This window comes from Melanerpes formicivorus, unplaced genomic scaffold (genome assembly GCF_026170545.1).
Source record: "Melanerpes formicivorus ecotype bairdi unplaced genomic scaffold, bMelFor1.0.p_v2 SCAF_22, whole genome shotgun sequence".
Taxonomy (NCBI): Eukaryota; Metazoa; Chordata; class Aves; order Piciformes; family Picidae; genus Melanerpes; species Melanerpes formicivorus.
This window is the reverse complement of record NW_027142374.1, coordinates 3742962-3768318: the sequence shown is the minus strand read 5'-3', so window position 1 is coordinate 3768318 and position 25357 is coordinate 3742962. Positions and strand designations below refer to the sequence as shown.

Here is a 25357-nt window from a genome sequence, read left to right as displayed (position 1 = left end):
AAGAAGCAAGCCCTGAGCAACACTGACTGAGCTCTAAGCCAGCTCAGCTTATACAGAGTTGGTGGAGAGACCTTCAGGTCCCTCTCAACCTTAAGAACTCAGTGCTGGCATGGTCCATGTTTCTTTCTGCAGCTGGCAGGGTAGATGAAGGATGCTGGCTACCTAAGAACAGAGCCACTTTGGTTGCTGAGCTCTCCCAGGCTGTCAAACAGAATGCTGGAGCCAACACACTGCAGGCTGGAGGTGGAGAGGAACGCTGAGCAGGGGACATTTGGCTGCTCTAGCACCCGTGACTGACCCCTGACCCAGGGGAAATAAATCACCTTGTTTTCCAAGGCAGGGCCATGCCTGGGGGAGGAAAGTCACCAGCACAAACTTTCTCCAGCAGCTTCCTGCAGGCTTTAAAGTGCACTCCCCAGCCTTCCTGTGCCATGACACTGAGCTTCCAGCACTGACACCTCCTGACCAGGGAGATAAACCCACAGCAGCCCAAGAGCTCCACCCTGAACCTTTTTATCAGCACTTCCCACCACGGTGACACGGGGAAAACCCAGGAATAAACCTTCCTTGCAGGAGCTATGCCAGGAGATGCTGCACTCTTCCAGTGCACAACCTCAGGCTGGACAAACTGCAAGCTCAGCCTTGGTTGTCCTAGATTGTTTCCTCCTGTGAAACCAGCAGTGCCCCTGGATTCTCTCCTGTGACACAGCCCACAGATTAACTCTCCTCCAGGACATGAACCCCCCTTAGTTTTGGGGAAAAGGCAGAGACAGAAGATCCCACAGCATGGAAAACAACACCACACAGTCCAGGCTTTCCTAAAGGAGCTGGCTGCTGTGACTTGGGCTGCAGTGTCTGACCGCAGCGTCCCAGGTGACTAAGTACCACCACAGACCAGCAGTGGGAGCCCACCTCAGTCCTCACATCCCTTCTGTGGCAGGGTGGACAATTAATTAGCCAGGGCAGTTAATTTCAGGGGAAATGGCTGTGGCAGTCTCAGGCTGTGCCTGGAAAAGTTTTCCCCAGATCTTGACCAGACAGTAGTAGAATGTAAATAAATCACCACTGGATGTGAGAAGGAAAATAATGGTTAAGTTACATCCAGTGGTGATTTATTTACATTCTACTACTGTCTGGTCAAGATCTGGGGAAAACTTTTCCAGGCACAGCCTGAGACTGCCACAACGACCTGGAGCTGGCTGCTGTGACCTGCTCTGCACTGTCTGACCACAGTGTCCCAGGTGACTAAGTACCACCACAGGCCTGGAAAATTTTCCAGGCACAGCCTGAGCCTGCCACAACGCCCTGGAGCCATGCTCCAGTATGGTTATGGGGGCTGTGGATCACACTTCACCACCAGCCCACAGCAGCCACCTGCCCGGCCACCTTGCCAGAGATCCAGCTCTGAGCCGTGAGATGGATGACAAACCTGTGATGCTTCACCAAGCTGGAGGCTGCAGACACCAAGTGTGGGGCAAAACCAACTCAGTTATGGCCCCCCAGCGTGGTGGCTTTGGTTACAGCCCCAAGCAGGCGTCCTCGGAGGACCTTTGTTGCGGCTTCCTCCCCTTGCTCCCAGCCCCTCCCCAAGCCCAACCGTGGTGGCCCCAGGAGCCGTGGGGGTGACTTACTGATGAAGTTGGCCTGGCCAGTGAAGATGGTGTACTGCAGCTCGTAGGAGCTGACGCTGAACTCGTCCTCCGACAGCCAGTGGACGGTGATGGTGTCGTGGGAGGCCGTGCACAGCTCCTCGCGCACCGACGGCGGGTTGGGCGCTGCGGACACCGCGGAGAACACCTTTCAGTCGCCCTGGCCTGGCTTTTTCTTGGCACACCTAGGGCTGCTTGGCTCCCTCAGGGATGGGGATGGGACTCCCTGGGGGAGCAGAGTCGTGTCCCCCCCCCCCAAACTACTCCCTCATTGTCCAGTTCTGGGCTCCTCAGTTTAAGAAGGACACTGAGACACCTGAACGTGTCCAGAGAAGGGCAGCGAGGCTGCGGAGAGGCCTCAAGCACAGCCCTGTGAGGAGAGGCTGAGGGAGCTGGGGGTGGTTAGCCTGGAGAAGAGGAAGCTCAGGGGAGAACTTACTGCTGCCTACAGCTTCCTGAAAGGAGGTTGTAGCCAGCTGGGGGTTGGTCTCTTCTCCCAGGCAAGCAGCACCAGAACAAGAAGACACAGTCTCAAGCTGTGCCAGGGGAAGTTTAGGCTGGAGGTGAGGAGAAAGTTCTTCACAGAGAGAGTAATTGGCCATTGGAATGTGCTGCCCAGGGAGGTGGTGGAGTCCCTGTCCCTGGAGGAGTTCAAAAAAGGCTTGGATGTGGCACTTGAAGCCATGGTTCAGTTGTCAGGAGGTGTTAAATATTAGGTAATGGGTTGGACTTCATGATCTCTGAGGTCTTTTCCAACCTGGTTGGAATGACTACATGTCATTTTCCCTGTTTGCCACCATTACAAGGAGCCTGTGATGATAGGACTAGGGGCAATGGTTTGAAGCTGGAGCAGGGGAGATTTTGGTCAGACATTAGGAGGAAGTTCTGCACCATTAGAGTGCTGGAACACTGGAACAGGCTGCCCAGGGATGGGGTTAAGGCTCCATCTCTGGAGCCATTCAGGATCAGACTTGGTGTGGCCCTAGGCAGCCTGAGCTAGTTGGAGGTGTCCCTGCTCACTGTAGGGGGGGTGGACAAGATGGCTTCTGAGGGTCCCTTCCAACCAGATGCAATCTGTGATTAAACACTTTGTTTTGATGACAAAATGCCCAGAGGCAGTGTGGTTGGGTGTGCTGTATGAGGGGTTCCACTGCCACTTCCAGCAGCTTTGGCAGCACATCAGCAGTGCAACAAGTGGTGAATTCATTCTCCCCTCCCTGTCACCCACCCCTTAGATTCTTCTGGCCATCAGCCTCCTCCTCAGGTCCTGCAGACCCCCATTTTTGCCAGTGGGGTGCAGGGGAGGGGGCAGCCCTGGGGGACACTCACCAGCTGGATAACCCTGGGGGGGCACTCACCATCTGGATAACCCTGGGGGGGCACTCACCAGTTAGATAATCCAGACCCTCCAGCAGCTTCTTCTCTCTGGAGAAATCCAAAGCGAAGTTCTCGAAGGCATCGTTAAAATTGATATCTGGGATCAGAACCTGGGAGGATGCAGTTGCCATGGCGACCCTGGAAGGGAAGAGGAGGCCATCAGCACGTGGAGACATCACACACCACTGGGACACGGGTCCACACCAACCAGCCCTTGCTCCTGCCCCCAGGACAGGTCCCCAGAGAGGTGGAGGAGCTCCATCCTTGGGGGTCCCAGCCCTGACTGCCCACAGAACTCTCTTTGGAGCAGCCTTTGCACCAATCCATGCCCCAGGGGACAAGGTCTGCTCCCACAGCAGATATTCAGCTCTGTCAGGACCTGCCATGGACCTCCAGCCCTGTGAGGGAGCTAACTGGTGGCATCCCCAGCCCTGGAGTTATTTGAGGGCAGGACACTGGAAGCGTGCAGCGGGGAGGACAGGGCATCCCTGGCAGGGACCTGCGGCCAGGGGACAACTCCAGTCACATCCAAGTGTGGATGCCCAAAGCGTCCCCCTGGCTTGGTGTCCCAGCCAAGCGTGGCACCCACCTCTCTGCCACGTTCCTGGCTGTCTGCAGGAAGCGTGCATGGTCGTTCTCCTTCAGGATGTGCTCGGCCTGGTTGATGAGCACCGTGGAGCGCTCCAGACACTGCCGGCAGTTAGCCACCTGCTGGGCCAGCTTCCGCAGCTTCATCACCTGCCAGAGGGGCAAAGCTGCTCAGAAACCACCACACGGCTTGGCAAGCACAGAGGAAGCCCCACCCTGAGCCAGGGGCTGCTCAGGGGAAGCAAGGAGTGGTGGAATGGCACAGAAACGTCCCTGAAGACTCTAGGGAAGGGCGGCTGCAATGCGCCTCGGTGTTAAGTTTTGGTTGCAACTGGGAACCGTGGAATGGTTTGGGTTGAAGGGACCTTCAAAGCTCATCCAGACCAACCCTGCTGCAGACAACAGGGACATCTGCAACTACAGCAGGTTGCTCAGAGCCCCAAACAACCTGACTTGGAATGATTCCAGGGATGGGGCTTCTCCCACCTCTCTGGGCAGCCTGGGCCAGGGTCTCACCACCCTCAGTGTCAAACAAAAAGCGGTGACATTTTCCTGATGCAAACACCTCAGGGCTTCCATCCCACCCTGCAGCATGGATGGGTGTCAGCTGCAGAGCCCCATGGGACCAGCATGGCACCCACCTGGCTACACCCAGCCATGAAGCAGGAGGGGGCCTTGGGGAGAAACTGCAACAAGGTGAGGACACCTGAGCATTCTCCAGCCAGCACTGTGAGCTCTCCAAAGGACACCCAGGGTGAAGCACCCACTGAAGGGTCAGCATCAGTGGTGAGGATGCCCTCAGCACCTCCCTGCTTCATCCATCCACCCACCCATCCAGCAGAAACACCTGCCAGACTCCATCACCCATCCTGGGAGATTTACTGCCCCAAAACCAACCCTAAAGCCACAGCCTTATTCTACCCCTCTGTTGGGGCAGCAGAGCTGGCACCTCTGCACCCTTCAGAGAGCCAAGGAGCCCTGGGGGGTGTTTACCCCTCCTGAGATGCAGCAATCACCCCCAAACCCAAACTCTCCTGGCCTCCTCCCAGCAGGGTCAGGCTCAAACGTGGCTGCCCTGGGACCCTGAATTCAACAAGACCCTGAGCACCTGCCAGGGGGAACAGGGGCTTGGCTTGGCCAGCAGGAACCAGCCCAAAGGGTGTCACACAGGAAGGGATGGAGCAGACTATGGCCAGGCTTGGCAGAGAACAAACATCAACAGGAGAACAAGGAACAGGAGGCAAAGTTTGACCCTAGGAGGGCTGGGGAGCTCCGGAGAGTCGGTGGGTCTGGGGCAGGGAGGGCAGCAGAGCCCCTGCCCCGGTCGCTCCCAGGAGCTGTGGTGCCCTGCATGCAGCAGCAGTCCCAGGCAATGGGAAGGAGGTGCAGATGGCCTGGCCTGAGGCCAGCTGGGCTGGGCTGTGACACTGGCACCTGTGGTGCCCTGGGCAGGTGACGTGGGCCCTGGCATCCACCCGCTGGATCCACACCAGCAGAGAGCTCTTCAGGGCAGCCCAGCTGCTGCTTCCCTCCTCCTCTCCTCTGCCTGCTGGGTGATTTCCCCGGCCCCCCAGTGCCATGCTGGTCACAGGGTGCTGCCCAGCCTCATGGGTGGTGGTACATGAGCCCTGGCAGAGCACAAAGCTGACCCCTGCAAGGTGTGAGCCCAGCCCAGAGCTGCATGTGGGCTCCTCAGCATCTGATCTCTGGTGGGTTTCCAAAGACACCTATGTGATGCACCTAGGAGCTCTTTGTTAGGGTTTCTGGAATCAAAGACAGCTACAGGACAGTCACAGCTTCCTTACATCAAGGGTGGACTATTCAGGAGCACGGCACACATCACCTTGAGGGCACCCTGACTGGGCACTCCTCACTCCCAGCCACAGCAACACAACATTCAGGCTGCTGCTCTGCTCCTTCCAGCTCTCTCACTGCCTTGTGGGGCAGAGGAGCTCCATCCCATAGCTACCACAGCACCTTGGGATGGGGCAGCCCAGTCCTCCCAGTACCATGCTATGGCTGGGGACAAACTACTGCCTTGGCATTTTGCCTCCACAGACTTCCCTTCTCAGGCCCAGGGCTGGCACTCTGTGCCACTGGGATCAGGCTGCCATGCATCTGCCAGGCCATGTGTCAGGACCAGCAGCAGGAACACGCAGGAAGCCACTGGGTGGCCTGGCAGCAAAGCAGAGCTGCTCACGTGGCAGTCACAGAGCTTGGCACTTCCCCCTCTCAAGCTTCTCAAGCTCCCTAGTGCTTGTGTCTGCAGCTCTTCAGAGAAGCTGCTTTCCCTTACACCTGGAAACCATTGCTCAGAGGTGTGAAAGCAACAGAGGAAGCATGCCCAGACCCCACAGTCAGCACCAGGGGGCACGGAGGGGCACTACGCTGCTGCCAACCCACACGCTGCCATCTCCAGCCTGATTTCACCAGCAAAGAGGCTAACTCCAGCCCTCAGGCTCCTCTGGAACCCAAGCCCAGTACTGCCAGTACCACCATCCCCACATCCACCTCCCATTGGTGCAGTGCTGGGTTTGCAGCTCCAAAGGCACAACCTTAGCTGCTCCTGCCCTGGCACTTTATCAGCAGCCACGCGTTGCTTGTGCTGAGGGTTCTGGGCGCTACTCAGGGCTCTCTCCTCACCCAGCTGCCAAGCTGGAGGAAAATAACATCTTTGAGCCTTCCAGCTCCCTGCCAGATAGGGCTGGAACTGGACAGCGTGGTCAGAAGATGCCAGGGGAGGGGGTGGGAAGTGAGAGGCAGACAGACAGATGGACCAGCAGAAGGCACCACTACAGAAAGTATGTTCCCTGAAGCGGCTGGGAGAAACCCAGGAAGGTTCCAGCTCCCCCAGGGTGTCCCAGGGCAGAGCTGGCTGTCCTGTGGAAGCACCCAGCAGAACCTGCTGCCAAACCTCTGCCTGCAAAAAACCTGCATCCCTGGTGATGCTGCTGCCCTGCTCAGCCATCAGCACCAGGGTGGGGGCAGAGCCGCACCAGAAAGCACCTTCAGGCTCGGTAAGAAAGGCAAAGGGCTGGTCTACAGGCACTAGACACCAGAGTGGGCACCACTCAAAGCTACAGCAGATCCCTCCAGCCTCTCCCCAGCACACAAAACTGGCAGGAAAATGCTTGGCACCACTGGAGAAAGGATCCAACCACCCCCAAAGAGAAGACTGAGGACCCAGCTCACCCACAGCTATGCTGCAGAGCATGTGGCCTCTCCTCTGCCTGCAGCTCAGGGCTCAGGTGGACCTTCAGTTTTCATCCCAGGTTAGCACCACAGTGTTAGAGCCCCAAGGAGGGTGTCCAAGCAACCCCAGCCAACTGCCATCAAAATCAACATGCTGTCCCTCCTCCAGCCAGGCCCAGCACACACCTTGTCCTTGGTGGAGAAGCTCTAGGGACAGCACAGCAAGGGACACCCAGACCCCCACACTGAATGGGGTGGTGGGGAGGTGAAGTCGCATATACCACCAGCTGCCCAGAGAAATTCCTCCATGGGCAAAGCCACACAGGCTACCAGCAGCCCTCAGAGTGTGGCTGGGACATCCCTGCACCACAGGTTGCCCAGCTGCTGGGCTGTGCCCCCAGAGCAGGGGCAGACCCTGCAGTGGCCACCCCATGGGTGCAGGAGGGGACCCTTGAACCGTGAATGCACCAGCCCTGGTCCCTTCTTTGGTGCTCAGCCTCCTCCTGTGGTGCTGAGGGACATGGTTCAGTGCTGGGGTACCTGGAAGTGTTCAAAAAACAAGCAGCTGTGGCACTCTGGGCCATGGCTTAGTGGCCATGGAGGTAGAAGGTTCGACCTGATGATCTTAGAGGTCTTTTCCAACCTTAATGATTCTCTGTTTCTCTGAATGGTTGGACTCCATGATCTGGAAGGTCTCTTCCAACCCAAGGGCTTCCTAGTGGATGGAAGGTTGACCATGAGCCAGTAATGTGCTCTTGGGGCCAAGAAGGCCAATGGTGTCCTGGGTTGTATTAGAAGGGCTGTGGTCAGGAGGTCAAGAAAGGTTCTCCTCCCTCTCTACGCTGGCCTGGTGAGGCCACATCTGGAATATTGTGTCCAGTTCTGGGCCACTCAGTTCAAGAAGGACCTCAGGGAACTGCTTGAGAGAGTCCAGTGCAGAGCTACAAAAATGATTCAGGGAGTGGAACATCTTCCTTATGAGGAGAGCCTGAGGGAGCTGAGGGCTATTCAGCTTGGAGAGGAGGAGCCTGAGGGTGACCTCATTCATGTTTATAAAGATGTGCAGGGTGAGTGCCAAGAGGATGGAGCCAGGCTCTGCTGGGGGATGTCCAATGACAGCACAAGGGGCAATGGTGGAAGCTGAGGCCTAAGAAATTCCATGGAAACAGGAGGAAGAATTATTTCCCCGTGAGGGTGACAGAAGCCTGCAGCAGGCTGCCCGGGGGGGTTGTGGAGCCTCCCTCTCTGGAGATACTCAAGACCCACCTGGCTGTGCTCCTGGGTGACCTGCTCCAGGTGACCCTGCTCTGGCAGGGGGGTTGGCCTGGATGATCTCTCGAGGTCCCTTCCAGCCCCTAACATCCTGTGATCCTGTGACTCCTTACCTTTGTCTCCTTGATCTTGACGGCGATGACCTGCTTGCGCTGGCGGATGATCTCCATCAGCTCGTCGCACTCCTCCATCAGCTTGGCCTCGTGCATGGCTGTGTTCACCTGGCCACCAACAGCACAGGCACAGGGCATTAGGACAGGGGCACTGGGCCCTGAGCCCAGCAGCTTGCAGAGCCCTCCCCACCCCCTGCCAGCAAGGGCTGGGGTGCCCCAAGGGTGAAGCAGCTGCCTGTTGTGTTTGCTCAGGAACCAGCAAACTCCTCCCAAACCCACACCAGCCACGCTGGCCAGCAGCCTGGCGCATTTGTTCCTCTGGTGCTGGCTCCTGGAGCTGCTGCTTAAGTCAGCAACCAAAAAAACATCACTAGCCCATTAAAAGGAAGCTAATTGGACAGCCCCTCTCCATGTAGCACTCCAGTAAACAAAGCTGCAGATTAATTTGCTATGAATTGGAACATGCACCTTGGAACGGCAGCATGGCACTAACCCTCCTCCTCCCGGTGCTTCCCATGGCACCACGTGGCTCAGGAGCTGCAGGCACAGGCTCCTGCTCCTCAGCCCACCTTGGTGTTCAAGGCCAGCTTGGATGAGGCCTTGAGCAACCTGGTCTAGTGGAAGGTGTCCCTGCCCATGGCAGGGAGGGGCTGGAACTAGATGATCTTTAAGGTCCCTTCCAACCAAAACCAGCCTGTGCCTCTATGAAACCCTTCCCTGGCTGCTGATGCAAGCAGGAGATGGCTGACTGCACAGTTTCACAGGTCAAGTGGTCACAGCAGCAGGGTCAGGCACTGCCTTTCTCCAGCAGGATTAGGGGTGATGTCCTGTCCTCCTCCAGCACTCTTCCTTAATCCCCCTGCAAAGCCTTTCCCACCCGCTGCTGCTGCAGCCCAAGTGTTGCTGCTCTGCTCCAGGATCCTGCTGCAGGGCTTGGCAGCAGAAGAGTGCAGGGGGACAAAGTGAGCACATTTGGGAAGAGGAGAAGGTGGGGATGAAGATGAGCTGCTGGAACCAGCCATACCCTGTGAGGGCAAGCTGCTCTCATGGCAGGGATAAGGACAATGTCCCTGTCTGCACCGAGGGGCTGGGGAAGAGTCTGTATCCACACTGCCACAGGGTGAGGCTGGTCCTGGCTTGGGGATGAACTGGAGGTGACAAAACCAGCCCTAACAAGCAGGAAGGTTCTTCAGCACAGCATGAGCAGCATGAAGCCCTGAAGGACCATGGGGCAGCTCCACAACTCCCCCAGCACATGTGGCTGTGTTACAAGTTGCAGGTAGTGACCATCACTGCTTCCCTGTGCCAGGGTGAGGACAGCTGGTCCTGCCACCATGGCCACTGCTCCAGTGCTGCTCCACAGACACCACCAGCGAATCCCTTCTGGGCTCTCCTGGAGCACTCAACACTTGGATGCCCAAGAGCTTTGCAGGGACTCATCAGTTTGCTTCAACAGCCCCCAGAGCAGAAAGCTCCAGAGGGAACAGCAACTGCTGGCAAAACCATGCCCAACAGCAGGAGGTAGTGAGGAGAGGGGCACCTCTACTCCCCCTCCCCAAGAGCTGTGTTTGCATCCTCAGCATCACCCAGGCTTCCCCCAAACACAGCTGCTGGCCCAACACACAGAGAACAACTGTTGAGTCCTCCCTTCCTCAGCCAGCCCAGCAGCTGGAGCCTCTTCCCAGTGGCTCCCAGCCACGTCCCCCTCAGACCCTACAGACCTCCAAGAATCATCCTTGTGTCCTCCTTCATTTGGGACTAAACTCTGAAACAACTCAGTTGGGGGGAACCCCTCAGCATCAGTGATGCTTCCCACCACACATCCACCTCTGCTCCCAGGGCAGCCCCCAGAAAAAGGACACTGGGGCAATCCCACTGCTCCTGCTGGAAGCTTCCCAGTGCAACATCCCCCCATCACCCACCAGGTCCCCTGGGTGCTCTCACCAACCTCCACTTGCTGGCAGATCTGTATCAGCTTGGCCATCTGGTTCTCCAGTTCACTGTTGCGTTTAACCAGGTTGGTGAGATTGGTCTCCAGGGTTTGCTGGGAGTCCAGACAGGGCAGAGGAGAAAGAGAGGAAAGAAGATCATCAGCAAAGCTGGCAGGTTGTGGGAGTGCTTGGCCCAGGACAGGGAACCACTGAGCTCAGCACTAGGAGGTCACCAGTTGGCGACTACAGCATTGGTGTTTGCCCTTTGCTGTTCCTGTGGAGATGGTTTGAGAAGCTGGGGTGGGCTGTGCTCCTGTAGCAAAACAGAGACCCTCCTGCATCCCACAGAAAAACCCAGGAGCATCTCTGTTTCTCAAAGCACTCGCTGCTGCTGGGAGCCTCTGACAAGGTGGAAGAGCCTAAGCATGCTGCTCCCTGTGTTCCCACCAGGAAGGAAGCCAGCATGTGTATCTTCATCATCACTTTTGTTTCACACATGGTAAGAGAGCCAAACAAGAGCCTACTGAACCACAGAGGGACTTCTCTCCTTGCCAACCCACCCCTGCCAGAGCAGGAGAGACAAAGGCCAGGCTCCAGACCAAGCTGTGGGGACACCTGGCCTGGCATGAGCAGCCAGGAATGGGCAGCCTCTGGGAAACCCTCCCAGCTGCCATGGGCCTGCCCACAGCTGCTGAAACCTGGGTGAAATCTGCCCTTCCCACCCAAGATCAGCCCTTCCTTCCCTCCACCTCCTGATGAGGACAAGGAGCTGTCCTGCTCCAGCAGCCAGTGGGAAGCCTGTCCATGCCAAGTGAACCTCTGCCACTTCCCACCTCTCCTTTCCTTACTCTCCTTTCCTTACCCTCCACCAGTCCTGGAGATGAAAGGCCCTAGGAGAAGGTTGTGGTCACCACCACAAGCTGCCTGTGCTTCCCTTCCCAGCTCCCAGCTTTTGCTGTGGGAGCAGATCCTGGTGCAGGGATCCCTAGCTGGTTTGGCACCAGAGGATGACAAGTTCCTGGAGCAGAAGGGAATCCAGGGAGTGGGTAGGAAGAGCCCTCTGAAGAGCTGTGGTGTCTGTGGACACTTGGTGGACTCATGGTTTGGGGTATCAATAATTCAGGTGATGCTGCAGCTCCATTAACCACACTAGAAGGAAGAGTTTGATGGCAAAGTGCTTGCTGCCTGTTGCCCCACGGGTTGGGAAAGTGACACCTCATCAATATTTTAAACTCCAGGGCTGGAAGAAGATCCCTGTGGCATGTTTGCTCCTCCTCAGCCAGGATCTGCAGCCCAAGGCTTTCATCAAGGCTCAGCAGGTCAATGGCCATGGTCCTGGCTCCACACTTGGGCAACACGGGGCTGCTAGCCAAGAGGACTTGACCCGTGGGCAGGAAGCCCCAGCCCCATCCACTCCTGAAAAACCACCCAGCCTAAAGTTCTCCAGCTCATTTGCCAGCCTGTGCACTGCAGCCATGAGAGGCTGGAGAGATGGAACCAGACCCAGGGTGTCCTCTGTAAGTGGGAAGTGCTCTGCACAACAACTCAGTATTGATGGCTCCTGCTGCCCTCCTTCCTCACAGCCCCACAGCATCAAACACCACCTGACCACAGCACCCAACACCACCTCACTTGCTCACCACCCCCCTCCTTGCCAGCTCACACAATCACAGAGTGGGAGGGGTTGGAAGGGATGTCTGGAGGTCATCAAACCCAACCCCTCTGCCAAGGCAGGGTCACCTAGAGAAGGTCACACACCCAGGTGGGTTTTCAGTGTCTCCAGAGATGGAGACTCCACCACTTCTCTGGGCAGCCTGCTCCAGTGCTCCATCACTTATCATAGAATCAATAAGGTTGGAAGAGACCTCAAAGATCATCAAGTCCAACCTGTCACCCAAGATCTCATGACTACTAAACCATGGCACCACTTCCCTTACAGATGCTCCTCCTGATGTGTAGATGGAACTTCTGACATTCAGCTTTGTGCCTGCTACCCCTCGTCAATGGCCTCCACTGACAAGAGACTGGTCCCACCCCCCTGACACCCACCCCTGAAGTACTGATGAGATCTCCAAGTCACACTGGGAACTTTGATGCTGCAGCTGATGTGCTCTCATGCTGCCAGGCTGTGGATGGAGGGCAGGGAGGGGAGCAGAGCAGCCTTTGGGCCCTGGGCAGGCTGAGGGACTCCTTGGTCCCCACCAAGACCAAGCCACTCAGGAGCATCACACAGACCTGCTCTTGGTGATGGGGGTCTAACTCCCATGGGCTTTGAGTCATGCAAGTCCCAGGTTTTCTCCACCAGTGGGACCCCCTGTGAGTGGGACAGGAGGACCTGGAGCGCCCTGTCGCCTCAGACACGGGTGTGCAAAGGCTGCTGGCAGCACAGGGGAGCTTTGGCTGCTGCAGGTCTGGGCCAGCATTGACTTGGAACCAGCCCCAGGGCTGCTCCACGGGAGAGAGGGCTTGGGAGAGGTCATCTGGCTCTGCCTTAGTGCAGGAGCAGTTCTCCATGCTTATCTCCACACAGAGGCAGTGGAGCTGGCTCACGTCTGCTCCCGGTGATGGATTCAGGGCTTTCTCAGCGCCCCTGCTCATTTGTCATTGCTGCCAACAGCAGGCACGAGCCAGCCCTGCTGCCTCCACGTTCCACAAACACAAACCAGATGTGCACCCAGAACCACGTCCCAAAGCCAAGCCAGCTGCCAACACCCCCCCACACACCCAGTGCCTGCCACGACCCTCGGCGCTGCAGCGGAACAGGTCCCCAGCTGCCCACCGCCAGCACCACGCTGGGGAACGGCGCCTGAGGGGGACCCTGCTTTAGGCTGGATGATGTCCAGAGGTCCCTTCCAGCCCCACCAGGCTGGGATGCTGTGAAATCCAGGCAGCTGCTGGCGGTCCCTGGGTGTTTGCCTCCTTTCATCTCTCCCGAGCAGCTCTGCTCCCGCTGGATGCTGCTGCAGGTTTTCAGCATCGCCGCAGCGCTGCTGGAAACTCTTTCAATATTTCATTAAATCCAAAGCTGGTTTCCATTCCTGGAGCCACCTCGCCACTATCTGCTGCTTTGAGCCGTCCTCTTGCAGCGCTCTCAGCTCTTGCTCCCCAGCTCAGGCTGCTCAGAAAAATGTGCTTTTCAGACACCTCATTAAAGTGGCCACATGGGACGCAAAAGTGGCCAAGCCACCGTGAGTCCTGAGCAGGGTTATGGCAGACTGCCTAGAGTCTGCCTTTTCCACCACTTGTCTGCAATCCTTTCAAAAGGCAGTGGAAGTAAAAGATTCCCACTGCCCCAAGCAATGCCCACTTCCAGGAATTTTCCCCTAGTGAGGGATTTTCTAGTTTCTACTCAGCCAGCACCAGGAGGTCGTAGAGGTCCTGTTCTGTTGCCTTATGGAAGGTACCACCAGCAGCTCCAATTCCCAAGGGAGGAAGGGCTGCTAGGGAACAAACCCTCCTGTGTTCCCCAGCCCTGAGTCCATACACAGGGACAGATCATGCTGAAGGATCTAGCAGCCCCAGCAGCAGTCCCAGCCAAGGTCCCTTTCAACCCAAACCACTTTGAGTGCAGGAGGATGAGGGGGCTGGTGGGAACCAGCCCTGCAGCCATGTCCACACCATGCCCTGGCACTTGCCCTGGTGTGGCCAGGCAGAAGTTGCACACACCACCCTTGGGAGGCAGAGACTTCTGAGGACTTGCCACAAATCACAGCCTATAATGTGGGTTAACAGCCTCAGACATGGAGACAGGAGGAGAAACCAGAACACACTGAGCACCTGGTGGACCTCTTCTGAGCACAGAAGAGTGACTAGAGAACAAAGCTAATGACTACAGCTCGACAATCGATCAGCCCAGGAGAGAGCACAGCCTGCAAAGTCACCCTGGCCTGCAGCTGAGGAAGGGCTCTCAGACACCCATCAGGGATGGGACTGAAGCTGGCAGGACCTCACTTCTGTTGGGCTTTGAAGCCAAAATGAGCAAAACTCCTTTCAAGGTGTAAAAGACACCACAGCTTTGTGGCCATGAATATGTATGTCCTCGTGGTGGCAGGATCGCTGGTGCAACGGCAGGAGCCTCCTTTGAAGGTCTGATGTGAATACATGGTAGGCACAGACAAAGACCAAGAGAAAAGTCACCCCTGGATCCTGCCCTGAAGAAGAAGGGAAGGTACAGAGCAGCTCCAGCAAACAGGAGGCTTCCTGGGTTCACTGACAGTGTGCTGATGTTAACTGCTCAGGCTGGGAGAGCACTCAGGAATATCCTTATGGATATGTGAGAGTCACACAGGGATGGATTTCCACTGGGGAAAAAAGCCCACAACACAGCAGATGCTGATCTGAGGCACACAGAGCAGCAGGAGGCTCCATGGCCCTGGTAATGTTTGGGATCAATCATTAAAGGCAGAAGAGGACATTTTTGGCATTAAAGCTCCCTAAGGAAAAAAGATAAAGACCATAAATATCCTTGCATGTGAGCCACCAGTGTGAATCTGAACTGTGAGGAAGAACAACATGGGGAGAGAGGAGGCTCAGGGGAGACCTTGCTGTTTACAACTACCTGAAGGGAGGTTGTAGCCAGGTGGGGGTTGGTCTCCTCCCAGGCAAGCAGCACCAGAACAAGAGGACACAGTCTGAAGCTGCACCAGGGGAGGTTTAGGCTGGATGTTAAGACGACCTTGACAGGCTGGAGAGGTGAGTACAAGCCAACCTCATGAGGTTCAACAAGAGCAAGTGCAGGGTCCTGCAGCTGGGTTGAGGCAATCCCAGGCACAAATCCAGGCTGGGCAGGGACTGGCTGGAAAGCAGCCCTGAGGAGAGAGACTTGGGGGTGCTGGGTGAGGAGAAGCTCACCAGGAGCTCTCAGTGTGCACTTGCAGCCCGCAAAGCCAATCAGATCCTGGGCTGCATCAGGAGAAGTGTGGCCAGCAGGGCAAGGGAGGTGATCCTCCCCCTCTACTCAGCCCTGGTGAGACCCCACCTGGAGTACTGTGTCCAGTTCTGGAGTCCCTATTACAAGAGGGATATGGAGGTGCTGGAAGGTGTCCAGAGAAGGGCCATGAGGATGAGCAGAGGGCTGGAGCACCTCTCCTATGAGGACAGACTGAAGGAGTTGGGGCTGTTCAGTCTGGAGAAGAGAAGGCTCCGAGGTGACCTAATTGTGGCCCTCCAGTATCTGAAGGGGGCCTACAGGAAGGCTGGGGAGGGACTGCTCAGGATATCAGGGAGTGATAGGACTAGGGGGAATGGAATGAAGCTGGAGGAGGGGAGATTCAGGATGGAGGTGAGGAGGAAGTTCTTCCCCATGAGAGTGGTGAAGCCCTGGAATGGGTTGTCCAGGGAGGCGGTCGAGGCCCCGTCCCCGGAGGTGTTTAAGCCCAGGCTGGATGAGGCTCTGGGCAGCCTGATCTAGTGTGGGGTGTCCCTGCCCATGGCAGGGGGGTTGGAACCAGATGATCCTTGTGGTCCCTTCCAACCCTGACTGGTACTATGATTCTAAGAAGTTCTTCCCAGAGAGATTGGCCATTGGAATGTGCTGCCCAGGGAGGTGGTGGAGTCACCATCACTGGTGGTGTTTAGGAAGAGACTGGATGGGGTGCTTGGTGCCATGGTTTAGTTGATTAGATGGTGCTGAATGATAGGTTGGACTTGATGATCTCGAAGACCTCTTCCAACCTGGTTAATTCTACTCTATTCTAAGGAGGAACTCCAGGAAGTCTGTCATAACCATGGAAAATGTGGAAGCTTCAGCAGAAGTTGCAGGAGGTCCTAACAAGAACTAGGAGCAATGAGGAAAAAAAGTGCCTTGGACAGAAAGAAAAAGAAAGGAGCAGTGCAAGTTGTGAGAGCAGCTACCAGGTGAGAAGTGAAGAGTTTCATAACACACCTGGGGACTTGAAGCTCCAAATCAGAGAGAGACACAGGTCCACTTCTCGTGCTGCTTACTCTTGTGAGGTTCCCTCCTCCCTGTCCCCCACTGCAGTGGCTCAGCCCTCCCACTGGCAGCTCCCCCAGGGGTGTCTTGGTGTCAATGAACCATTTGGATTCCACCATAGAATCAATAAGGCTGGAAAAGACCTCAAAGATCATCAAGTCCAACCTGTCACCCAGCACCTCATGACTACTAAACCATGGTTCCAAGTGCCATGTCCAATCCCTTCTTGAACACCTCCAGGGATGGTGACTCCACAACCTCCCTGGGCAGCACATTCCAGTGGCAAACAACTCTCTCTGTGAAGAACTTTCTCCTCACCTCCAGCCTAAACCTTCCCTGGGGCAGCTTGAGACTGTGTCCTCTTGTTCTGGTGCTGCTTGCCTGGGAGAAGAGCCCAACCCCCACCTGGCTACAACCTCCCTTCAGGTAGTTGTAGAGAGCAAGAAGGTCTGCCCTGAGCCTCCTCTTCTCCAGGCTAAGCAACCCCAGCTCCCTCAGCCTCTCCTCACAGGGCTGTGCTCCAGACCCCTCCCCAGCCTCCTTGCCCTTCTCTGGGCACCTTCAAGAGTCTCAATACCCTTCTTCAATTGAAAGGCCCAGACAATTCACTGGTCATTTCCTGAGCTGCTCTAAATGAAGACACCTTTCACTCCACACCTTCTGAGCCTCTCAACCAAGAAACTTCATCAGGCAGAAGCTCACTTGCATTTCCCCTCTGGGACATGGAAGATGCAGGCGGAAGCATGGTCAGGAGAGCTGCACCGACCACATGACCAACAGTGCCCACAGCAGAAGGTGCAATAAGTCAGCAAATGACATCACCATGGACTACACAGGTGCCAGCCAAGCGAGAGCAGGGTACATCCCCCAGAGCTGTGGGAGCATCCAGGGGGACACAACTGGAATACTCCATCCAGTTTTGGGCTCCCCAGTCCAGGAGGGACAGGGATCTGCTGGAGAGAGTCCAATGAAGAGCTACCAGGATGGTTGAGGGAATGGAGCACTGCCCTATGAAGAGAGGCTGAGAGCCCTGGGGCTGTTCAGTCTGGAGAAGACTGAGAGGGGATTGAATTCATGTTTACAAATATCTGAGGGCTGGGGGTCAAGAGGGAGGGGACAGACTCTGATCAGCTGCACCCTGGGATAGGAAAAGGGGTAATGGATATAAACTCCAGCACAGGAGGTTCCACCTCAGCATGAGGAGGAACTTCCTCACTGTGAGGGTCACAGAGCACTGGAGCAGGCTGCCCAGAGAGGCTGTGGAGTCTCCTCCTCTGGAGACTTTCAAGACCCATCTGGATGTGTTCCTGTGTGACCTGTGCTGGATTCTGCTCTGGCAAGAGGGGTTGGATTTGATGATCTCTGGAGGTCCCTTCCAGCCCCTAACACCTTGTCAGCCTGTGAACTCAAGTGGAGCTCAGCCTGAGCTCTGAGAGCCTCTCTGATGAACGACATCATCTTGGACACGCAGCCTGAGGCTGTGGGCAGGAACAGTGGAACCTGGCACCTGATTTATGCAAGCCCATGGCTGCACTTAACGACCAACAGCCAGGTTCTGCTGCAAGAGGGGGGAGATGGGACCTGGCGAGCCCTCAGCCAATGGGAAGCTCAGGGCAGTGCTGGAGACACACTGGTGGAAGCTGCTAACGTCTCTGAGGAGCATCTGGCTTCCCTTCAACAACAAGAGAGACACTCTGCGACGTTCAGCAGAGAGAAGCAGCTTCATCAAAGCTTCACTAATTACTTCACTCCATGTCTATTGCACCTCCCACACCCAAATTAGCAAAATCCAAGCAAAAAAGCAAGGAAAACCTGCAAGGAAGGCACCTGTGGTCCCACCTCCCCACGCTGCACGGCAGTGGTTGGACCCAGCTGTTCCAGCACGGGCTGAGGAAAGGATGAGACGAAGAAGAATTCCGAGCTGAGCACTGGGGAGGTGTCTTGAATTACAAACACAAAATCAGCTCCAGAGTGAGGCCTGAGCTGCTGCATTTCCAATTATGGCAGCAAATGTGCTGAATTCTGCCGAGCTGGGGACGAGGCAGCACCAGGGGTCAATGGCAGAGGTGGGGAGGAATCAGTGTGGGGGGCAGCTTGACTTGGCTCCTGACCAGGATGCACACCTGAGCCAAAAGGCTGCAGAACCTGATTTTAATCCAAGATGCACAAACTGTGTCTGCAAACAGCTCCTCCTCCAGCCTGCCCCTCAGTCCCACCTCGTGCACAGGCTTGGTCTCATCCTCTTTGCACTGATGGCTTTTACTGTCTTTATCTCTGCTTCACTTCCACTCACCATGGCACGGTTCAACTTTGCTCTCCACAGCTTCTCTCTGCTGGTTCCTCTGGCCAGGAGCTGATTGCAGGCACAGCCTGACACAGGCGAGCTGCACAGGATATCAGATGGGTCCATGCTGAGTGGAGTGAGTCCCAGACAGTGGGATGAGAGTTTAGGAAGAGAACAGTGTTGGGAAAGGTCATAAGCACTTGGTGCCCATGAGCAAGGATAGGGAGAGCAGCAGGTTCATACCAAAGGGAAGTGCTCCAGAAGGCAGGAAACCTCCCTGCCTGCTTCAGTGCAAGAGCAGCCCAGGAAAGCTCCCAGCTTTTCATCCAGCCACCCCTCTTCTGCCACAGCCCATTCCCAGGCAGACCAAAGTGGATAGTGACGGCCTGCTTGAGGTCCCTCATTGCATTGCTCCACCAGCATCAACCCAGTGGTGGCAAGGGGCTGAGTGATGAGAAAAGGCCACGTTCGGACTCCACTTCAATCCCCATGCTGCAGAGCCACACACAGCCACCCCCAGCTGGGGATAGGGACGAACCAAACTACATCCCTGGAAACCTCTGTCCATCACAAAGCTCACCCCAGACCCCGCAGCGAGAGATGGGATGCCACAGAACTGCCACACTCACCTCTCACCTCAAGTGCATCGCACCAATGGGCAGCAGGGCTCAGCATCCCTAAAGCACCAGAACAACCTGTCCAAGGCAGCACTCTCCCAGCACTGCTGGCAGGTCCCAGACATCACCAGAGCTCTTTAAATATTTACTCCTCCTGCCTGCCTTCCTCGCCGCCCCCGCTCCTTCTTTCAGGGTCTGACGCTGGTGGGGGCACCGAGGTGGCTGCAGGAGGCTGTAAGGGGGCACAGAGCTGCTGTTTGCTGCCTTCCCGCTGCCAGCATGGGCTGGAAGCTCAGCTCCCAGCCTGGAGGATCAAAGGAGCCCATCAAACGTTCCAGCATCTGGTTTGTGATTCCCCATCGACCCAACTCCTGCACACACGCAGCAGCTGCCTGGGTTTCTCCTTCCCCCATCCCTGCAGCAGGAGCAGGGGGATGAGCAGTGGGAGGGGAAGGGGCTGAAGCAGCAGCAGGAACCCAACACACAACCACAGAATTGTTTTGGTTGGAAAGGACCTCAAAGACGATCAAGTTCAACCATCAACCCAACACCACCGTGGCCAACAGACCTTGTCCCAGAGCACCACAGCCACACTTTGCTTGAGCACCTCCAGGGGTGGTGACTCCCCCACCTCCCTGGGGCAGCCTGTTCCAATGTCTGACCACTCTGGCTGGAATAAAGTGTTTTGAAATCTCCAACCTAAACTTCCCTTGGCACAATTTCAGGCTATTTCCTCTCCTCCTATGACCTAGGGAGAAGAGACTAACCCCCACCTCACTCCCAACTTCCTTTCAGGTAGTTGTAGAGAGCAATGTAGTCTCTCCACAGCCTCCTCTTCTCCAGACTAAACAACCTAAGGTCCCTCAGCTGCTCCTCACCAGCCCTGTTCTGCAGACCCTTCACCAGCTTTGTTGCCCTTCTCTGGACCCACTCCAGCCCCTCAATGTCCTTCTTGGAGTGAGGGGCCCAAAACTGAACCCAGTCTTTGAGATGTGGCCTCACCAGTGCCCAGTACAGGAGGACAATCCCTGCCCTGGCCCAGCTGGCCACACTTGCTGATCCAAGCCAGGATGCTGGTGGCCTTCTTGGCTTGTTCAGCTGCCTGTCAACCAATCCCCTAGCCCAGGTCTTTCTCTGCTGGGCAGTTTCCAGCCACTCTGCCCCAAGCCTGGAGCTTTCATGGGGTTGTTGTGAGCCAGGTGCAGCACCCAGCACTTAGCTTTATTGAACCTCATGCAACTGACCTCAGCCCAGCGATCCAGCCGGGCCAGATCTCTTTGCAGAGCCTTCCTACTCTCAAGCAGATCAACACTCCCAACATCTCTGCCTGCCCTGCACTGAAGGACTAATCTCATCTCAGAACCTTCCCCAGGGGTTAGGCAGGTGGACAGGTGGACAGCAGGGATGGGATCACCCTGGGGGTGGATGGAGATGCTTGGGGAACTAGGCCCTCACCATCCAGGTGAGGATGCCTGCATGCTAGGCAGAGGAAACCCAAGGGCCCAAGACATGTGGCTGCCCAAGACATAAAGCCCCATGGAGCATGTACAGGGCAAGAAAAAAGACTGGGAAGGTCACAGTCTTGCAGGGACCTCAAGTGTCTGTGCCCACTGCAGCTGAGCATCACTCCCATGGCACACCAGCACTGGAGAAGCCACAGAGAAAAAGGCTGGAAGCCCACCCTGGTGCTCAGCCCATCACTTCAGTGCTGAAGGAGATGTGCAGGCACCCTGTTCCACACTGAGACCTGCAATGCCACATTTCCAGCACAGGCAGAGGATCTTTAAGGGATGAACCTTAAACCTGAAACATTTCAGCTCTTGGCAGGAGCAGAAGGGGAGACAACCAACCAGAGAAGCTCCTCCACATCCCAGAGCAAAGATCCAGTCACTCACTCTTGGACATTGCAAGGGTTCCCTTAGCCCCAAGGGAGAACCTGACAGAGTGGGGACCCCCAAGATGGGGAAGATCTCAGGGGGAAACGTTCCCAGGAAAGCTGCACCACTTGGTGGCATCACTGCCTGGACCTGGGGCGGTGGGGACGGTGCCTGATGGGCATCAGAGCAATTAGAGACATCAAATTACCCTCCCCAGCACACAACAAACAGCAGTGCTGGTGGGCACAGTGTCAGGCAGCAGCAGCCTGGATGTGCAGCAGGCCTTATGCAGACGTGTAATTAGCGCTCTGGCGCCTTGATAATGTTAATAACCTGGCTAATTACACTCAGATAAATAGCAAGATTAATTGTCACAAAACATCAGGCTTGGAAAGGCTTCCCTAACCCTGCCACTGTTTGTCAGTGACTGGGCAGCAGGGCTGGAAAGGACAGAAGCAAAATGATCCTGAAGGGTCGATCTAGCCTGCCATGAGAGGTGGATCTGCCCCTCATCAGGTGCTGGATTTACCCTGCCATCAGGGCTAGATCTACTCCTCCCCAAGGGCTGGATTCACCCCTCCCCAAGGCTTCTTCCCACCTCACATGGCAACAGCTCCCCCTTGGCACCCCTTGGGCCCATGTGCCAAAGGAGGGGGGCAGGTCTGCCCACCCTACACAGCACAGAGATGGCATTTGGGGAGTGAATCCCCTACATTGTCCCTCCTGGAGCTGCTTGTGAAAAGGCTACCAGACAGCTGCTGTCCCATCCTGACCTCTCCATGCCCTGTGGCACTCAGCAGGATGGGGACCCCAGTGAGGTGGTTGCCCCAGGCCTGCACCCAGATGGGCTCTGGAGGAAGCCAGAAACAGCAGCTGGAGGGCAAAGCCCAGTGCTGAGCCAGGCAGAGACCTCTCTAGTTAAGAATATCCTGGAAGACCCTGAAGACAACCAGGATGTTCTGGAGCCCCTGTCCCTGTCCAGCCTCTGCAAGCCTCCTTTGCTCTGGATTGACCTCACTCTGCTGCATGGGGAGGAGATGAACCCAGCTGCTGTGCCTCTGACACCCTGAGAAGTGAGGTGTGAGCTGTGGCAGGAAAACGTTTTTGCACCAGGACATTTGCCATGTTCCTGTTCATGAGAGCAAGAAGAGTCCCTGAGGCTGACACAGAAGCCCACATCCCAGCCCTGCAAAGGCAGGACAGTGACAAATGGGAACCATTAAGCCCAGCCTGCCCTCTGGGAGACCTAACCACCAAGGGACTTTGCTCTGTCTGCAGTTGTCTCCCGCGGTGAGGCTGCTTCCTTAAGTGGAAGGGCTGGTGGGCAGCCAGCCAAGGACAGGCTGGAGGGCCATCATGGCAGCCTAAGGGCTCTGCTCCTCACCTCTCTGTGCAAGAAATTTGGATGGAAAATCTAGGGTGAGATGGGCAGAAGGGGCACAGAAGCAAAGCCCATGGAGAGTGCTCCCTAAATAACTCCGAATTCCTGCTTCGTGCCGGACCTGCCTGCACAAAAAAACCTTTCCCCCTTCCTGGCACTAGCACACAAGAGCCTCCAGGGACACATTCCAGACTCCATGTTCAGTCAGGGACATCCCACATTCCATGGGGAACTTGCCCCAGTTTTCTCCCTGTTTCACCTTGAGGCAAGCCGTGGGGAGCAGGAGCCTCGGGGAGCAGGAGCCTCGGAGCTGCGTGGCTCAGGCGATGCTCAGGCTCATCCCAGCCCAGCACCTGGCTGTGTGGCAAAGCTGGGGCCCTGGCAATGCCAGGTACCAGGCTCACTCCCTTCTCCCAGCCACGTCAGCTGAGCTGCTCCCAGCAGGGCACCTGGGAGAGCTGCCAGAGTGCTGAGGAGGATGCAAAGCCTCAGGTTTCTCTTGGAAGCAGCTCCAAGCACCAAGCAACTGCCCAGGATGGGGCTTGCTTTGGCTGCTCTGTTGCTTACACTAAGCCACAGTGAGACTGCAAAAGCCAGAGCTGGAGATGCTGAGATAGACACCAGCACAAACCCAGCCTGGGGTGAACACCAACTGCAGCTGTGAGAAGACTTTAACTCCTTGTGCAGGGAGATCCACTCCTCCTGCCTGATTCTTCCCTTTGCTGCAGTTTCGCTGCTGGAAAAGCAAACAAAATGCCTAAACTCATCAAAAGGCCACCAAAGCTACCAGCCTTACCACTGCCTGGGGACCTCCTTGACCCCTGCCATGGGTGAGAGGCCACAGCAGGCTTTGGCAGAGATGCACAGGGACATCACACTTGCAAAGCTCATAAACCCAAGAGTCCTGTCAGACCAGCAGGCTCCCATCAGTTAGGGGGGCTCTGAGGGTTTGAGGCTCATGGGGCTGAGCTGGCAGCTTCCTGCTGTGTCCCTGCAGCCTCCCTGAGCTGTGCTGGCTAAACACCATTGTCTCTTCAGCTTATCCACCAGATCTCGGGCACCAGCCCCACGGTTGCACAAGCTCCAAGGTCTCACAGCAACAGGCATGAGACAAAAGGTCTGGACAAGTTTTGCCTCCTGGAGGAGCCAGCCCTGCCCACTGCCAGCTGCCCTCCCGAGGGCTGGGGACACGGTGTGGTGCTGGCAGATGCGTCCAAACACCTGCAGACAGCAAGCTGGGGCAGTCTGGATAGTGTGACCATGTGCCCAGCACCAGGAGCCCTCTGACTGCTCCCAAACCATGGCCTGTGCCAGCTGGCACATCTGGGCAGCACCAGGCACCCCAGGAGCTCCCCACGCTGCTGAGCAGACCCTGCAGAAGCCTCTCTGAAGGCCACCTTGGGGAGAAAGGCCAAAACTAAGCCAAAGATGGACTTCTCAGCAAGCTGCAGCATCTGGAAAGCATGAGGGGAGGGACTGCTGGAGCCAGCGAGCTAAGAGTGGAGAGCTGCTGGTGCCAGAACCTGCTCCAGCAGCTCTTGAGCTTGGCTAAAACCTCCCTCAGTGAAATGCAGATCTCCTGTCAGACCTTGTTCCTTCCTCCAGAAAAAAACCCATCCATTTCTGGTAATGAGAAAAGGAACAACTGTCCTTCCTCCTCCAGACTAGGAGGGAAAGCCCTGAAATTTCCATTGTTCCCTAGAAAACTCTAAGGACAGCACTCCCAGCCCAGGCTGGAGTCTGGAGGGCAGGGCTGGCTGGAAAACACCCAAAGCCATGAGCTACCACCAGGCTTTGGGGCATCCCTCAGGGACTTCTGGCAAGCTGCCACGGAGTCTTCACCTCTCAAGGTGAAGCAGCCTGGGCTCTGCCAGCCCAGTGCCACCGCTGTCCTTGCCCCAGTCACTCCCAGCTCTCCATTTTTCTCCTTCCCAGCTCAGCTCCTGCCTGCCTCTGCCCACACCAGGATGGGGAGGGCTGGCATGGGAGGGTGCAAACACCCCCTGCATTGCCCAGCCTGCCAGGGCAGGGAGCACCCACCCAGCACCACCAGTGCCCCAATAAAGGACTTAGGCAAATGTTGGCTGCTGGGACCACAGCATTCCCCAAGCACCTGTCACTTCAGCCATCACAAAAGCCCAAGGATGGAGCAGGACAGCAACAGAAGGCCCACAAGACACAGGACAAAGGGGAAGGGGTGTCTGCAAAGCAGGGGATGTCTGGAGAAGAGGTGTCTGGGTTTATTTCATAACCGCTGTGACAGCCTCTGCTTCCTCCAGCCCTGGGCTCTGACACAACCAAATCACGTTCCAAAAGCACAGGAAAAAAACCCAGGCATCACAAAGCCCACACCCAATTTCAGCTGGAAAACTTCACCCTTGAAGAGCAAGAGTTTGGCAAAGGCACCACAAGCCCCACTTGAGAGAGGAGGAAGCAGAGCGAGTGACCGGCGGCGCTCGCACCCCACACACCCAGCAGATCCTACACTGCACCACAGAGCCCTCTGGAAGCTCCTCACTGCCATGGGGGGCACCAGCTTTGGGAAGCACAAAATCTTGACCACTTCCAAATGGAAGAATCTGCCCAAATCCAGGTGTGGCTGAGGTGGCTCTGATGGAATCCATGACTGACGTGGATGCAAGAGCTGCGTCCATTCCCCCCCCCCCACTCCGAAACCTTGGTAACCATCACCCAGACCTGCTCTCTGGCGTGGCTGAAGGAGAGGTGGCACCAGGGAGACCTTCTGGTGGCCTTGCAGTACATCAAGGGGCTGATTAGGAAGCTGGGGTCAGACTTTTGAGTGGGGCCTGCTGTGACAGGACAAGGGGTGATAGTTCAGCCTGGGCCTGGAGAGGAGGGAGATGTCCCATCCCTAGCACCATTACAGGTCAGGTTGGATGTGGCTCTGAGCAACCTGCTGTAGAATAGACTAGACTAGGCTAGACTAGACTAGACCAGACCAGACCAGGTTGGAAGAGACCTTTGAGATCATTGAGCCCAACCTATCACCCAACACCATCTGATCAACTAAACCATGGCACCAAGCAACCCATCCAGTCTCTTCCTGAACACCTCCAGTGATGGTGACTCCACCACCTCCCTGGACAGCACATTCCAATGGCCAATCTCCTTCTGTGAAGAACT

General features: G+C 56.3%; 1 protein-coding gene across 1 annotated transcript in view; it reads right to left on the bottom strand.

Moving 5' to 3' along the window:
* The window catches only part of MID2 (midline 2), a 74240-nt gene that overhangs the window by 5616 nt on the left and 43267 nt on the right, over positions 1-25357 (bottom strand). Inside the window, exons 3-7 of the mRNA XM_068151867.1 lie at positions 10140-10235; positions 8192-8299; positions 3616-3764; positions 3037-3164; positions 1632-1775 (exon numbers count right to left, since the gene is read on the bottom strand). Of these exons, the coding sequence (XP_068007968.1) occupies positions 1632-1775; positions 3037-3164; positions 3616-3764; positions 8192-8299; positions 10140-10235 (625 nt within the window). The remainder of the gene's footprint in view (positions 1-1631; positions 1776-3036; positions 3165-3615; positions 3765-8191; positions 8300-10139; positions 10236-25357) is intronic.